Source organism: Squalius cephalus (genome assembly GCF_949319135.1).
Source record: "Squalius cephalus genome assembly, chromosome: 9".
NCBI lineage: Eukaryota > Metazoa > Chordata > Actinopteri > Cypriniformes > Leuciscidae > Squalius > Squalius cephalus.
Window position 1 is genome coordinate 3462005 of NC_137130.1, and position 14741 is coordinate 3476745.

Below are 14741 nucleotides of genomic sequence, written 5' to 3' on the forward strand. Positions count from 1 at the left end.
AATATAATTCAGAAGTTTTAATACACCCAGACAGTTTTCAATTAGGCTAATTCAAGTGTTTTCATGCAAAGAACAAAATTGTCATTACACTGCTTGTTGTTAGATTTTTAATTATATTATTATATTAATTTAATTAAAGAGCTTTTTTAAAGGGCAGTGAAAGCATAGGCTACTGTAGGCCTATTCGGACGCTAATTGTTTCTCAAGGGCTCGTACGATATTTTAAACATTTACAGGGGTAATTTGGTGATTTTAGTGCCGTCCGAATCCATAATATGTGTTTTTTTTCTCACCCAACCCGCGAAAAAATCCCTGGCCAAATTAGTACCTACTGTTTTTTGACAAACAGGTCATGTGGTAGCCTAATTTAATTGCCGCCTGAATCCACATCTCTGAGTTTACAAGAAGAGATTCAAAATCCACTGTTTAAAGGGGCTATATGTAGTTTTCAGCGGCCTCTAGCGGTGATGTTTCAGATTGCAACCAATACGTTTACAAGCGAGTGCTCGTGCGCGTGCTCGAACGTTACAATAATAGGTTACTTTTATCAGCTTGACGTTGAACTAATGCTCCATGCTCCTACCATGATAACGTTACATTGACTGCATTTAGCCTATGTAATGTGGTGTTACCAGTGGCGGATCTAGAAAATTTTACATAGGGGGGCAAAGGGGTGGCAAGAGGTCTTGGCAGGGTGGCAGGGGTAGACGGTACATGGGAATCCCTATATGTGAATTGCTTTAACAAAACAAACACAAAAACACTTTTAAACTACAGTAGTTATTGTTTAATCGTGCCCTTACACACTACAAAAGTTTTTAATTTAAGAGCGCAGGTGAGTTTTTACAAGCTTTAAAGTTGAAAAGCTTCGCTCACACCCAGCAGTACTCACTGGCAAAACAATAGCGATCTTGCACAGGCGAAAAAGCTCAAAGAAAACTTCTTTAAAAGGCACCAAGAACGTCACAAACTCAGTCAGACTGGACGGGTTTACTTTGCCATTTGCTCTGTTTCTTTCAAGAAGTCTTTTTGCCTGGTGTATCTCAGTTTTCAAGTCTTGCAAGTCAGAGCCATATTCCTCAGCCACTAACAAAACCAATTCTTCCTTTAAGAAGTCATTGTTTGATGGGTTTAAAGCTTGTATACCCCTCATTATCTTGCTGCTAGAGTTTGAAAAGCGCCTGTCCACTTCACTGATCATTGAGTCTATGATGGGAATGAATAAACCTATTTTTAAGGCATCTTTGCTGTCAACATGTGTTTGCTGTCCAAGTGTAGATGTTACAAGAGTATCATGTAGTTTGGTTCTTTTTGATTTGACAATGGTAGAAATGTTGCAACCATTGCATGTGTCAATTGCTGTACTCCACAGGTCATTAAAGCTCTCCTCTTTGCGATAATCTTCCAATGTCTGAAGGTTTCAGTAAGGTCAACTGCTTTGGTAAGGTCCACATTAGTTGACTGGAGCATCTCAGATAAAAACTTGGTTTCACCTAGCACTTTTCTGAAGACTGCAAGGAGCCCTATGAAATTAAAATCAATTTGAGAACGTAGTCCTCTTGCGTCTACAGCTCTCTGTGGATTGGCCTCATCTGAAATTTCATCCAGCACTCTTATTACTGCAGGCAGCCTGTCCATAAGGTTTCTACATGCAGCATAGCGACAGGCCCATCTAGTGTCACTTAGCCTTGGAAGTTCTCGTGGTGCCCCACCACTGAACATTTCTTTTTGAACATCCATCCACTTAATGTGAACATATGAGCCTGACATGAATGTGTACAGTCTTTCCAGCAAAGTGAAAAAACATCTAAGTCTGCATCTAAGTGCTCTGCTTTCTGGTACTCAAGGAAGCTCTCCTGAACCACACCATTATAATAATATCTTACGACCAGAGACAGCTGCTCCTTTTTTTGAATGTCTTTAGTCTCATCCGCTAAAAAAGAAAAGTGCTCACTTTCTTTAACCTCTTTTATAATTTCCTCTCTCACCATTTCTGCTAAACACTTCAAAATCTCATTTTGAGTGCTTTTGCTTGTGTATTTAGCATTTCTGGGACCCTGTGACAGCCGTTTTTTCACTAAGGCATCATGTTTACTCACAAGATCTAAAATCTCAAGGAAATTTCCCGTTTTTTGAGTTTTCAGATTCATCATGGGTGGCCATGATGAATCGGAAAACTCAAAAAACGGGAAATTTCCTTGAGATTTTAGATTAGTTTTCCGATTCATCATGGCCACGTTGGGAAATATTCTGAGTGGCTGTCAACAGCAAGGTTTCAGCCAAAGTTTTAATGTACTTTTGATTTTCGATTACTTGTTTCTGATTTTCATCTCCCATCATTCCCAAGACAGTTGTATTTTTCTTGGCCATTCTTTTGAACTCACTCCATGCAATCATCGCATTCACATGTGTGTCTGATCTGGCATGTACACTAAACCCACTGTCTTAAGAAGTGGCCTTCTTCCAGTTAGAATAGCCATTTTCTGATGTGAATACACTGTTTTTTAAATGTGCAAAATGTCTGCATGCAAAGCAGTATGCTGCATCTTTAGACATGGAATATTCAAGCCATGGCCGAGAACTGTACCACTCCCTGTGGAAGCTTCTTTTTGCTGCTCCATGTTGTGTCTTTGGGAATGTCTTTAAATCAGGCTGCACTTCTGCATCACCTTTGCATTTTGATATATCTTAAAAAAGAAAGAGGAGAGTGCCAAATATAATTATCTAATGCAATTGAACAGTACATGGACATAGCCAATGCATATAAGTGGCATTACATATTATCCTACTGTAAGGCAATTTATATGGAAGAAGAATAAAAACATACCATGTGGTCCAGGGGGAATTGCAGGTCTACCCTCTTCCTCTCTGTCATCTTCCTCCTCCTGATCACTCCCTGCCTCTGTCCCTCTCTCTGAATCTGGAGCCTCCTCTTCATCCCTCACTTATTCTTCTTTTTCCTCATCTCCTTCACTTATTTCCTCTTCTCCGTCACTTTGATTCAAAAGCCCTGCCGATGTTGATCCCTGTTTTCGTCTGAAGTTGATCCGATTCACGTTTGGTTTGACGAGCTTCAGCAGATAAAACTTTTTTTTGTTTTTTTGTTTTTTTATCAATATGTGGAGTTTGTGTTGGAGTTTGTGTTTTGCTGGGAGCAGGTCGTTTCTTAGTGTTAGCAGACATGTCATAAGTTGCATAAGTCATAAGTCCATGTCATAAATTGCAGTGTCGTCGCTGTTGAGTGCAAAGTCAGTAGACGAGGCGAGAGGCGAGAGGCGAGAGGAGCGTGCAACAGTCATGATTTCGCGGTAAATCCGACCCGGAGCCTTCACATAGAAATAGGAATACTTGCTTTCAGAGGTAATAGCAAAACCCGCCAAGTGGATCATTTTAATGTGAGATTACAACCCCTTCACACACAGGCAATAAAAAAAGGATTCATTTTAGTAGAAAAACTACATATAGCCCCTTTAAATCCTTTTTGATCATTGCCGAGCACCGTTCGTAAGATGTAAACTTTTATTACTGAAATGCTGGAAAGTATTTACAAGAACAATATTTCATCGCAGCTCCACCTCAGCGAACAGAAATGGGAAAGAGAAGAAAGCACGTACAAATTTGAAATGGTTATTATGGCAGCAATATATGATACAATTTAAAAATATGTAGGCTAGGCTATTATAGTTTGGATTATTTTGTATAATATCCCATGAGTCCTTATAAATGCAATTTTAACTATTTCTAAAGTGCTTCTTTTATAAAGTGCTTCTTTTTTCAACTAGTGACAATTTAATTATTGATATCAGTAATTCGCCTTTTTACTAGTAACAATGTAATTATTATCAAAAATGATATTTCTACTAGTAAGAAATCAATTCTTGATTTCAACAATTGATTTTGAATGGCAGCCTATGGTGACATTTCACTAGTGAAAATATAATTACAGATATCAACAATTACATTTTAGATATCAACAATTACATTTTAGATACCAAGAATTCAATTGTTGATATCAACAAGTAAATTGTTGATATCAAAAAATGTAATTCTTGATATCAACAATCCATATCCTGGAAATGAATAAAAGTTAAAACGGCTTGCCATACTGGCTCTGGCTCACAAATCGGATGCTGCTAATTCACTAGTGCCTGTAGATTCTGGAGTAAACGTCTGATGATAGACACAGACAGATGATCATCATGGGGATTAAAATAATCTTGCTTTTAGCTGTAATTGCTTACACGTGCACTGGCAACAATAACGGTAAGTAGATCATCAAATCAATATGCATAAAATGTGACTTGATGCATAATTTAAAGAGTTAACCAAAAATGCTAATGCTGTCATTAATTAGGCTACTCATCAAGTTGTTCTTCGGATCACAAATTAAGATATTCTTGATGAAATCTGAGATCTTTCTATTGCTCCATTGACAATACACAACTACCAATTTGATGCTTCAAAAAGTAGGCCTATAAATAAAAGTAATCCATATGAATTGAGCAGTTTGATCAATTTTCTTTAGAGACGGGATCGCTTTATGAACAGATTGAATTTAGTATCATAGGCTACTATAATTTGTTTCGGATTAAAAGCAAAGAAAGCCTTTTCTCAAATGTGTCCAAATGTTTTCTTCTGATTATTCTCTGGTGGTGTTATGAGAGCTTTCACTAATGGTCTTTTGTATTGATTACAGATTCTGACTGCATTCTGCATCCTTGCTTCTCTAACCCGAACTCTTCAACAACGTATAACAGTAATATGCAACACAATCTCATGACAATTTGTATTTACGTTTTGCAGAATTTGTGTCTTATGTGTATAAACTCGTATAATTTCATTCATAAAAAATGTTGTACGGTCCGCTTACACCGGTGGTATAATGTTCAGGGGTGGATCTCATTTTTTTTTTTTTTTTAAACAACTGTATGTTGTAATAGTAGCCTACTCTATATGACCTTCACTCATTGTGTTTTGTGCGGGTTACAGATTCTGACTGCTGTCTGTGCATTATTGATATGAGGGATCAAGTCAAGAAAATCGTGATAAATCCAGGTGGGTCGCTCATAAACTGGGCCGGTAGTAGCCTATACCACTTCGACATAACGCCAGTTTCACATGGGACGTTGGGTAATGGAAACGCGGCATTTTATGTGATTTAACGTTTTCATTGTATGTGCAGTATGTTTCACTTTCAGCTGTGCCTATTAATAAGTTGGATTCCAGAATGTTTGCTAAAAAGTTTAGTTTGTTAATTATCTATAGACCTATATCCCTGTTAAAACACATCTGAGACCTCTCTGTCCTTCTATTGACAGCTACACAACTACCAATTTGATGCTTCAATAAGTTCATAAAAAGATCATAAAAGTAATCCACATGAATTGAGCAGTTTGGTCAAAATTTTCTAAAGAGAGTGATCGCTTTATATGATGAACAGATTGAATTTAGTATCATACTTTGTACCAGCAGGCCTAGGCTACTATGATTTGTTTCGGATAAAAAGCAAAGAAAGCCTTTTCTCAAATGTGTTCAAATGTTTTCTCCTGATTATTCTCTAGTGGTGTTATGAGAGCTTTCACTAATGCTCTTTTGTATTGATTGCAGATTCTGACTGCATTCCGCATCCTTGCTTCTCTAACCCGAACTCTTCAACAACGGATAACAGTAATATGCAATACAATCTCATGACAATTTGTATTTACGTTTTGCAGAATTGATGTGTATAAACTCGTATAATTTCATTCATAAAAGTTTTTGTACGGTCCGCTTACACCCCAGTGATGGTAATGTTTAGGGGTGGATCTCATGCTTACTTTTTTGTATGTTTTTTGTATTGTATGTTTTAATAGTATATGACCTTCACTCACTGTGTTTTGTGCTGGTTACAGATTCTGACTTCTCTCCGGGTATTACTGTACGTGTGATGGAAGCCACAAGTTTCGAAAGTACCCGAGGTAATTTAAAGAGTTAGTTCAACCAAAAATGCAAATTCTGTCATTAATTACTCACCATCAAGTTGGTCTATAATTTCATTCATAAAAGTTTTTGTACAGTCCGCTTACACCCCAGTGATGAGAAGGTTTAGGGGTGGATCTCATGCTTACTTTTTTTAAAATAATTGTATGTTTTAATAGTATATGACCTTAACTCATTGTGTTTTGTGCTGCTTACAGATTCTGGCAACTGGTGGGGTATTACTGCCATGATGGAAGCCACAAGGTTCATGAGGCCAGACTCAGAGGTGATAGTAGAAAAAATTCCTGAGCCTGAACTTTTTCCCCTGGGAGGTAAGTGTCCCTAAGCCAAGATATATGCCCTGATCAACATAATTGTCAAGCGGGATCCAGGGGTGTGCTCCCCTGGGAGAACATTTTGATAAATAGTCCCTTGGCAAGGTGCTGTGTTTTCACACTGCCTGCATCCTCATCATAAAATTGGACCAGTACATTTAGAATCTTTTTTGGGGTGGAACCGTACACAGACATCACGGTTCGGTTCATACCTCGGTTCAGACATCACGGTTCGGTACGAGTTCGGTACAATGGAGGGAAAAGCAAAACAAAAATGCAGAAGGCAATTTTTTTTTATTGTGCATGTCTCAGGCTGTTCCGCCTAAGCCTTGTATTTTTTAAATAAGTTTTATTAATAAAGTAAAGGCATAGAACCAGTTTATTTGTAGTGCACTGACAATAGTTTTTATATAATTAGTTTATTAATTAAATTAATAAAAAGACAAACAGACCTTGAGATATGTTTGGTAATTGTACCTGAATTAATTTAAAATTAATTTGCTATATTTCAGATCAATATATTTGTTTTCCTTAAAATTTTTATTAACACTAACTTTATTCTCATCTTAATTATAAATAATTTATTTCTGTATAAAATAATACTACCATTAAAAACACATTTGATTTTCTATTTAATCAATGTAGAATGTGTAACTTAAAAATAAACAGATTAGTGCTCTGATTGAGGATAAGAAATGAAAACCAATGCAATGTGATGAATGTCCAAAAGACGGCACCGACAGACTGTTTTTAAATGGGTTTGGATAAATATTTTCTGCTTTTAAACAGTGTGTGTGTGTGTGTGTGTGTGTGTGTGTGTGTGTGTGTGTGTGTGTGTGTGTGTGTGTGTGTGTGTGTGTGATTTTGGTTGGGTGACAGTTCTAGGTTACAGTTTGACAAAAGCACAATGTTGTTTTATATTGCGAGTGTACACAAATATAAGTAAACACTTTGCAGTTTGAATGATGTCCCGTATGAACAAAATGACGGAGTATGTTTTTATGTTTCCACTGTTCGAGCGTGCCTGCGCCTCTCACTCACACACACACATACACAACATATTCCAGCATTGCAATCTTTACATCGCAGCCTGCTTCAGAGCTAAGGCGGGGCTACAAATTAGGTGTCCCTAAATAACCCGCGTATCTAACAGTAGTTCTGCATTACATTAATTAAATTGCACGCAAGTTTTATTTATTTTTATACCGTGTATTCTCCGTGTATATTCATGCACCAAACCGTGACGCCCGTACCGTTTCGGTTCAATACGAATACATGTACCGTTCCACCCCTAGATCTTATCCATGCTTTTGTCAAGCATGTTTTTTTGAGCAGTTTGATCAAAATTTTCTAAAGAGAAGTGATCGCTTTATATGATGAACAGACTGAATTTAGTATCATACCTTGTACCAGCAGGCCTAGGCTACTATAATTTGTATCGGATAAAAAGCAAAGAAAGCCTTTTCTCAAATGTGTCCAAATGTTTTCTCCTGATTATTCTCTGGTGGTGTTATGAGAGTTTTCACTAATGGTCTTTTGTATTGATTACAGATTCTGACTGCATTCTGCATCCTTGCCTCTCTAACCCGAACTCTTCAACAACGTATAACAGTAATATGCAACACAATCTCATGACAATTTGTATTTACGTTTTGCAGAACTGGTGGCTTATGTGTTTAAACTCGTATAATTTCATTCATAAAAGTTTTTGTACAGTCCGCTTACACCCCAATGATGGTAGGGTTTAGGGGTGTATTTAATGCTTACTTTTTTTTGTTTTAATAGTATATGACCTTCACTAATTGTGTTTTGTGCTGGTTTACAGATATTTCTCTTATGGATTCCAAAACGCGACGAGAAAGTCCCGTGATGTGGAACATCTCAGGCAAGTCTGTTGACTTTCTCAAAGGCTTGATGGTCACGCGCGTCATGCCCTCGTTCTACATCTTCGTCATCCTCATTAGTTTGCCCCTGAACGCTTTGGCCTTGGTGACGTTCACCTGTAGGATTAAAGTGAAGAAACCAGCTGTGATCTACATGTCTCACCTGGCGTGTGTGGACCTGTTCTTCGCCCTGTTGCTGCCTCTGAAGATCCACTACCAGCTGAACGCTTCAGATTGGGTGTTCGGTGAGGTGGCGTGTCGTGTGCTCAGTGCTGCTTACTACTGCTACATGTACTGCTCCATACTTCTGATGATGTGCATAAGTGTGGACAGACTGCTGGCTGTGGCGCTTCCCATCACCTCTCAAACCTGGAGGAGCGCAAGGAAAGCCATGTGTGTGTGTGTGCTGGTCTGGCTTCTGGCGATCGCTGGTACGGTGCCACTTCTCTCAATGAGACAAACGCTCAAGGTTGAGGATGTGGGCGTCACTTGTCATGATGTACTGCGCCAAAACGACCCTTCAAGGCTGTATTATGTGTACCTATTCTCCATTCTCTCCTGCCTCTACTTCTTCTTGCCACTGGTTATTACCTTAGTGAGCTACTTTACTATCATATATGTACTCAGTGCAAAGTCTGAATGCTTAACAACATCATCATCACCTTCAGGCATTCGAAGGAAAGCTGTGATTATGACTATTGCTGTGCTGATTGAGTTTGTGTTGTGTTTTGCTCCAACCAATGGCATCCTGTTGTACCACTATGTTGGTTTAGCTACAAGAAGAAACATTGGGGAGGGAGATTCATCATATGCTGTTTACCTGTTGGCTGTGTGTTTGGGGAGCGCAAGTGTTTTTCTGGACCCTCTTCTGTACTACTACGGCTCGTCTCAGTGCAGACAGCAAATGAGATCTGTGTTTTGGTGCAGAAAGGCAAAAAGAGCGAAAACAACAAACACATGAAATGCTCTCACTACAGCAGCACAATAGAAAACAAAAGTCTCTTAAAGATCTCTCCCAAAGGGGTGGTTTTGATTTCACTTTTCTAACTTTAGTTAGTGTGTAATGTTGCTGTTTGAGCATAAACAACATCAAAATACCCCACAGATATTTTTATATAGCATGTTAGAATTGTCACTTTTTGAGGGTGAGCAAAAGCGCACCGTTTTGTGTGTGTTCCTTTAAATGCAAATGAGCTGCTGCTCCCGGCACAGGGGGCGGAGCTTCAACAGCTTGTGTCCTTTTACCTCACACAGACACACACGCTCAAAGTTCAAAGTTCAACGCTACAACGCTCAAAGCAAAGGGAGTTATTTGCTTTTAAAGAAATCACTTTTTATGGACTACAACAAACGGCTGGTAGGGACTACACAACATTCCTCCCGGGTTAGTGACATCACCAAAACTATAATTTACATAAACCCTGCCCCCTGAACACGATTTATAGAGTATCAAGACAGAAAATGCTAATCAATTACTAGAATATATCTATACATAAGCTTCATAAATTCATCAACTAACCATTCAGAAATGTCCTGTTGCTTCTACATGTTGTCACTTCTTCTTGAGTCTCTCCATCATTGTCTGACTCCGGTTTGAACATAAAAGGCTAAAAGTTTTTGACATTTTCAGTGCATGTGTGCGTGAGGTAAAAGGACACAAGCTCTTGAAGCTCCGCCCCCTGTGCCGGGAGCAGCAGCTCATTTGCATTTAAAGGAACAGACACAAAACGGTGCGCTTTTGCTCACCCTCAAAAAGTGTCAATTTTAACATGCTATATAAAAATATCTGTGGGGTATTTTGAGCTAAAACTTCACATACACACTCTGGGGACATCAGAGACTTATTTTACATCTTGTGAAAAGTGCATTATACCACACCTTTAAAACAACTGCCATATTCTTGATTGACAAGTTCTTTACACTGTACTTATCTGCCAGTATTAACCGATATGGAATGAAGTGTTTCTACATGATGTGTTAGTGTGTTAGTAACTTCTCTGTATGCACTCATATATTATTCAACTTAATTATATATCATGCACTATATTGACAATATGTAGCTACTGTGTTAAATCAGTGAAGGTTTTGGAGCACTGTTTATAATGCATAATATATTGTCTGTAGGCAATTTCTTTATCATACATACTGTATATGTATATAATGTATTTCACCCATATCCATCTATATTAATAAATGAAATATAATCATAATAAATAAAACCTGTAATAGCCTACCATTTGACTGACGCCAAATGATTATTGATTTTATATATTTTGGTTCTGCATTTGCACAGAGGCTGTGATTGAGCAATATAGCAGTGTTAATCCATATGTCTACCCAATGTAAATAAACTAACAACGTATACTATTCTGGTAAACACATATGCCATTGTGTTTAATGCATTAGATATCTAGCTATTTCCTAAAGTCAATTACACCAAAACGTGTGCATACATAGATTGTGCACATTGTTCTGGAAGGCATGTCCCAGGTAAGGTCACATGACTCTGGCGGTGGACTTTCTCCCTTTAGCTATAGAGCTAATTCTCTTTAAATTCATGACGAAAACAGAAAATCTACACTTAGGGAAATTCAGTCTTTCCAGTAAACATTGCTGGAACAATGGCACACAACTGGTCTGAACGGTCTGTTAATGAACCTGGGAGAGCCTTTCCAGTCAAAGTATGATAGGCTATTGTTTTCTTTAATGTTTTTAAATAATAATAATAATAATATTAAAGCTGCAAGCAGCGATGAAAGGTCCCTCGCACTCGTGCCATCGTCACTCGGTGGCTTAAGGAAGACAGAGCATGGTTGGGCAATGTGCATTTGTATATAGTAAGAGTATGTCAAAGTCAGTTACAAAATGTTTTGTATTATGGTGATTATAGCATGCTTCATGACTCAGCTAAGTGTTGCTAGCATGTTTAGTATGTTTCTAGCATGCTTAGTACACAATAATTATGTGGATAGTACTGCATTACTGTGTTAACCATATCAGTTTCTGTTGCCAGTAGGTGGGGCTATGTCTATATCTGAATATCGCTATGTAGATGTGTTCAGTGCAGGACTTTTATCAAACATGTGAATTTGGGGGCAGATTGGACATTGTATGCTTGAGTTACAACAACTTCCTTTAGCATTACTAGCATGTTTTATGATGTTTCTAGCATATTACATATTAATTTTGGGGTAGATTGGACATTGCATGGCTGAATTACAGCAAATGCATATTTAATTGCAGTAATAGCATGTTTTATCACTTAGCTAAGTGTTTGCTAGTATGTTTTAGCATGTTTCTAGTATGTTGGTAGGATGTTTAGCACCTACTGGCATTTTTTTATATGTTATTAGGAGTCCAGAACAGTGTTAAACTTCACTTCCTGTTGCCAGCAGGCGGCACTATGACTATAACTTAATATGAGCATGGACACAGGAGATAACTCTTATCAAACGTGTGAAGTTTGGGGTAGATTGGACATTGTATGCTTAAGTTACAACAACTTCCTTTAGCTTTTCTAGCATGCTTTAGAACTTAGCTAAGTGTTGCTAGCATGTTTCTTGCATGTTACATATTAAGTTTGGGGCAGATTGGACATTCCATGGCTGTGTTACAGCAAATTCCTATTTAATTGCAGTAATAGCATGCTTTAGCACTTAGCTAAGTGTTTGATAGCATGTTTTAGCATGTTTCTAGTATGTTGCTAGCCTGTTTAGCACCTGCTGGCACTTTTTTATATGTTATTAGGAGACCACAACAGTGTTAAACATGTCACTTCCTGTTGCCAGCAGGTGGCGTTATGACTTAGTATAACTGAATATGAGCATGGACGTGTGTTCAGGACAGAATTCTTATCAAACGTGTGAAGATTGGGGCAAATTGGACATTCCATGCCTGAGTTACAACAACTTCCTGTTTCATGGCATTAATAGCGTGCTTTAGCAGTTAGCTAAGTATTGCTACCATGCTTTAGCATGTTTCTAACATGTTTAACACTCAATGGCATATTTTACTATTGCTGCGTCCCAATTTGCGTACTATCCGTCCTAAATAGTATTCAAAAACAGAATTAGTATGTCCCAAATCGTAGTATGTTGAAATAAGTGTTCCAAAGATACCCGGATGGTCTACTATTTCCGGTCAGAATCCGAAGTGCAGATCGATGCGCACTCTAACGGCTAATATTGCCCACAACCCATCGCGTGTTGGACGAAGATTCGGTTAGAACTACAAACACGAGTGAAAAGTGTTAAAAAAATACAGACCGGCAGTCAGGGCAAGACTCTTATCAAACTTGTGAAGTTTGGCGATTGCCTTCTTGAGTAACAACAACGTCCTCTTTCATTGAATTAGCATGCTTTATCAGTTAGCTAAGTATTGCTAGCATGTTTTAACATGTTTCTAGCATGTTTAGAACTCAATGGCATTTTTAACATGTTGCTAGAATGGCATCAACGTGTTAAACATGTCACTTCCTGTTGCCAGTAGGTGGCGCTATTACTGAAACTGAATATGAGCATGTAGATGTGTTCAGGCCATGACTCTTATCAAACATGTGAAGTTTGGGGCAGATTGGACATTCCATGTCTGAGTTACAGCAAATTCCTATTTAATTGCAGTAATAGCATGCTTTAGCACTTAGCTAAGTGTTTGCTAGCATGGCACTTTTTGATGTTATTAGGAGTCCACAACAGTGTTAAACATGTCACTTCCTGTTGCCAGCAGGTGTCGCTATGACTGTAACTGAATTAGGGCTGTCGCAATAACCGCAATATCGCAGTACCGCGCTACTGACAAGCCAACCGCAGAGGAATTCAAGTAACCGCAGCAACCGCGATATTCACGTCTTTTCTTTTTTCATAAGGCGAAACCCTTCTTGTTTTGAACTTCGTTCATGTTTATTGAATGTTAAATAAGTTAATAATGATAATAAGACGTGGTGATCATGGTTTTATCATGGTGATTTGTACAGAGGCTTCGTTGATTTGCACTTAAGCCTAAACATACTGTGAATGAGAGAGATCGACTGAGCGCGTGCGATTACCTGCGTCTGTATTTGAGGTCAAGTCATACTCGTGAAAAGGTTGCCGTGTCCAAGGAAAGTTAAATATTTGTCCTGTCATCCTTTTGACATTTAAAATAAAGGGTATTTACCATGAATGGCATCAGCGACAGCGCTGGTCAGCATCCACAGCGCGAGGAACTCGCGGTCGCGGGAAACAAAACTCAGTGAGTCACGCATTGAATCAATGCGATTTGTCTCTATTAAGTGAAGCTTCAGTGTTACCCATGCGACGCATTGCTGGTCAGCTGAGCCTTGAAAAGTGGAGCTCAAAGTTAAAAATAATTAACCTTGTTTCACTACTATCTTTTAATGAATCAATCAGCGTTTTTGAACGTGTTGTTGAATGAATGGTTTAATGACTCACTCAAAGACAGTCCGTTGCCGTAACAACTGCGCTCTGAGTGACAGGCTTTCAATTCGCAGAGACGCTGTTTAGTTTCGGTTTATTTTATTTTTTTACAGTCTATGGTTTATTGGTTACTGAAAATGTACTCGTTTTTGTGCATGCTGACCACATCATGACACTTATTTATATAGCAACAAATACATCCAAATAGATTAATAAATGCGGTAAAACCGCATATCGTGCTATTGAGCCACTCAAAATTACCGCAAGGGAAAATCCTTCATCGCGACAGCCCTAAACTAAATATGAGCATGGTCATGTGTTCAGGACAGAACACTTATCAAAAGTGTGAAGATTGGGGCAGATTGGACATTCCATGCCTGAGTTACAGCAACTTTTTGTTTCATGGCAAAACATCGAAATTTGTCAGGCCGCCGAGGACCAGCAATTCGACGAAAACTCGAGATCTTCGCAATTTAACGTCGCAAAGGCCTTAAGATTACACTTACCAAATTTGAAGGTGATCAGATTAAAACTGTAGGAGGAGTTTGTTAAAGTACGAGGCCTGAAAATGGCAAAAACTGCACAAAAATCTGAGAGGAAGTTCAAAATGGCTGACTTCCTGTTGTGTTTAGGGGTACTCTCCAATGACTTTTTTTGTAGGTATTAGGTCATTACATGTATGTACCAAATTTCGTACATGTACGTGGAACATAGCGGGAGGCGCACTCCGTAGAACTTTTATAGGTGGCGCTATCGAGCCATTTTGCCCCGCCCACCTTCTGTCAAACGTTCGGAAGGTTGGTCTGGACCACTCTTAGCTTTACCTTAGTGTTACAATAATAGGCTACTTTTATCAGCTTGACGTTGAACTAATGCTCCATGCTCCTACCGTGATAACGTTACGTTAGCTGTGTCCCAATGTGAAGGCTACATCCTTCGAAGGACTGAAGACTTCAAGGATGCAGCCTATGCGTCCTTCGAAGGACCCACTTCATAGGATTTCCTAATTGCGCAACCAGGTGTTTCTGATCACCGCTCCTCAACGGTGCGAGAGGACAGCTGCCATCCTGATAATTCATTTGATATAGCCTAATTGAGTAAACAGCTATGGAGCCAGAATTGGCTATTGTCATTTTTATGTTTTATATTTT

At 38.6% G+C, this 14741-nt stretch overlaps 1 protein-coding gene across 1 annotated transcript; it reads left to right on the forward strand.

Moving 5' to 3' along the window:
• Positions 1 to 4199: 4199 nt before the first annotated feature.
• On the forward strand, positions 4200 to 9137 carry LOC307164735 (proteinase-activated receptor 1-like; the record flags this gene model as incomplete). The annotated part of the gene is made up of 5 exons (XM_079881795.1): positions 4200 to 4263; positions 4990 to 5130; positions 5892 to 5957; positions 6177 to 6290; positions 8119 to 9137. 5 exons carry the CDS (start codon positions 4200 to 4202, stop codon positions 9135 to 9137), a joined length of 1404 nt encoding a protein of 467 aa, XP_079737921.1.
• Between the last annotated feature and the right edge of the window lie 5604 nt (positions 9138 to 14741).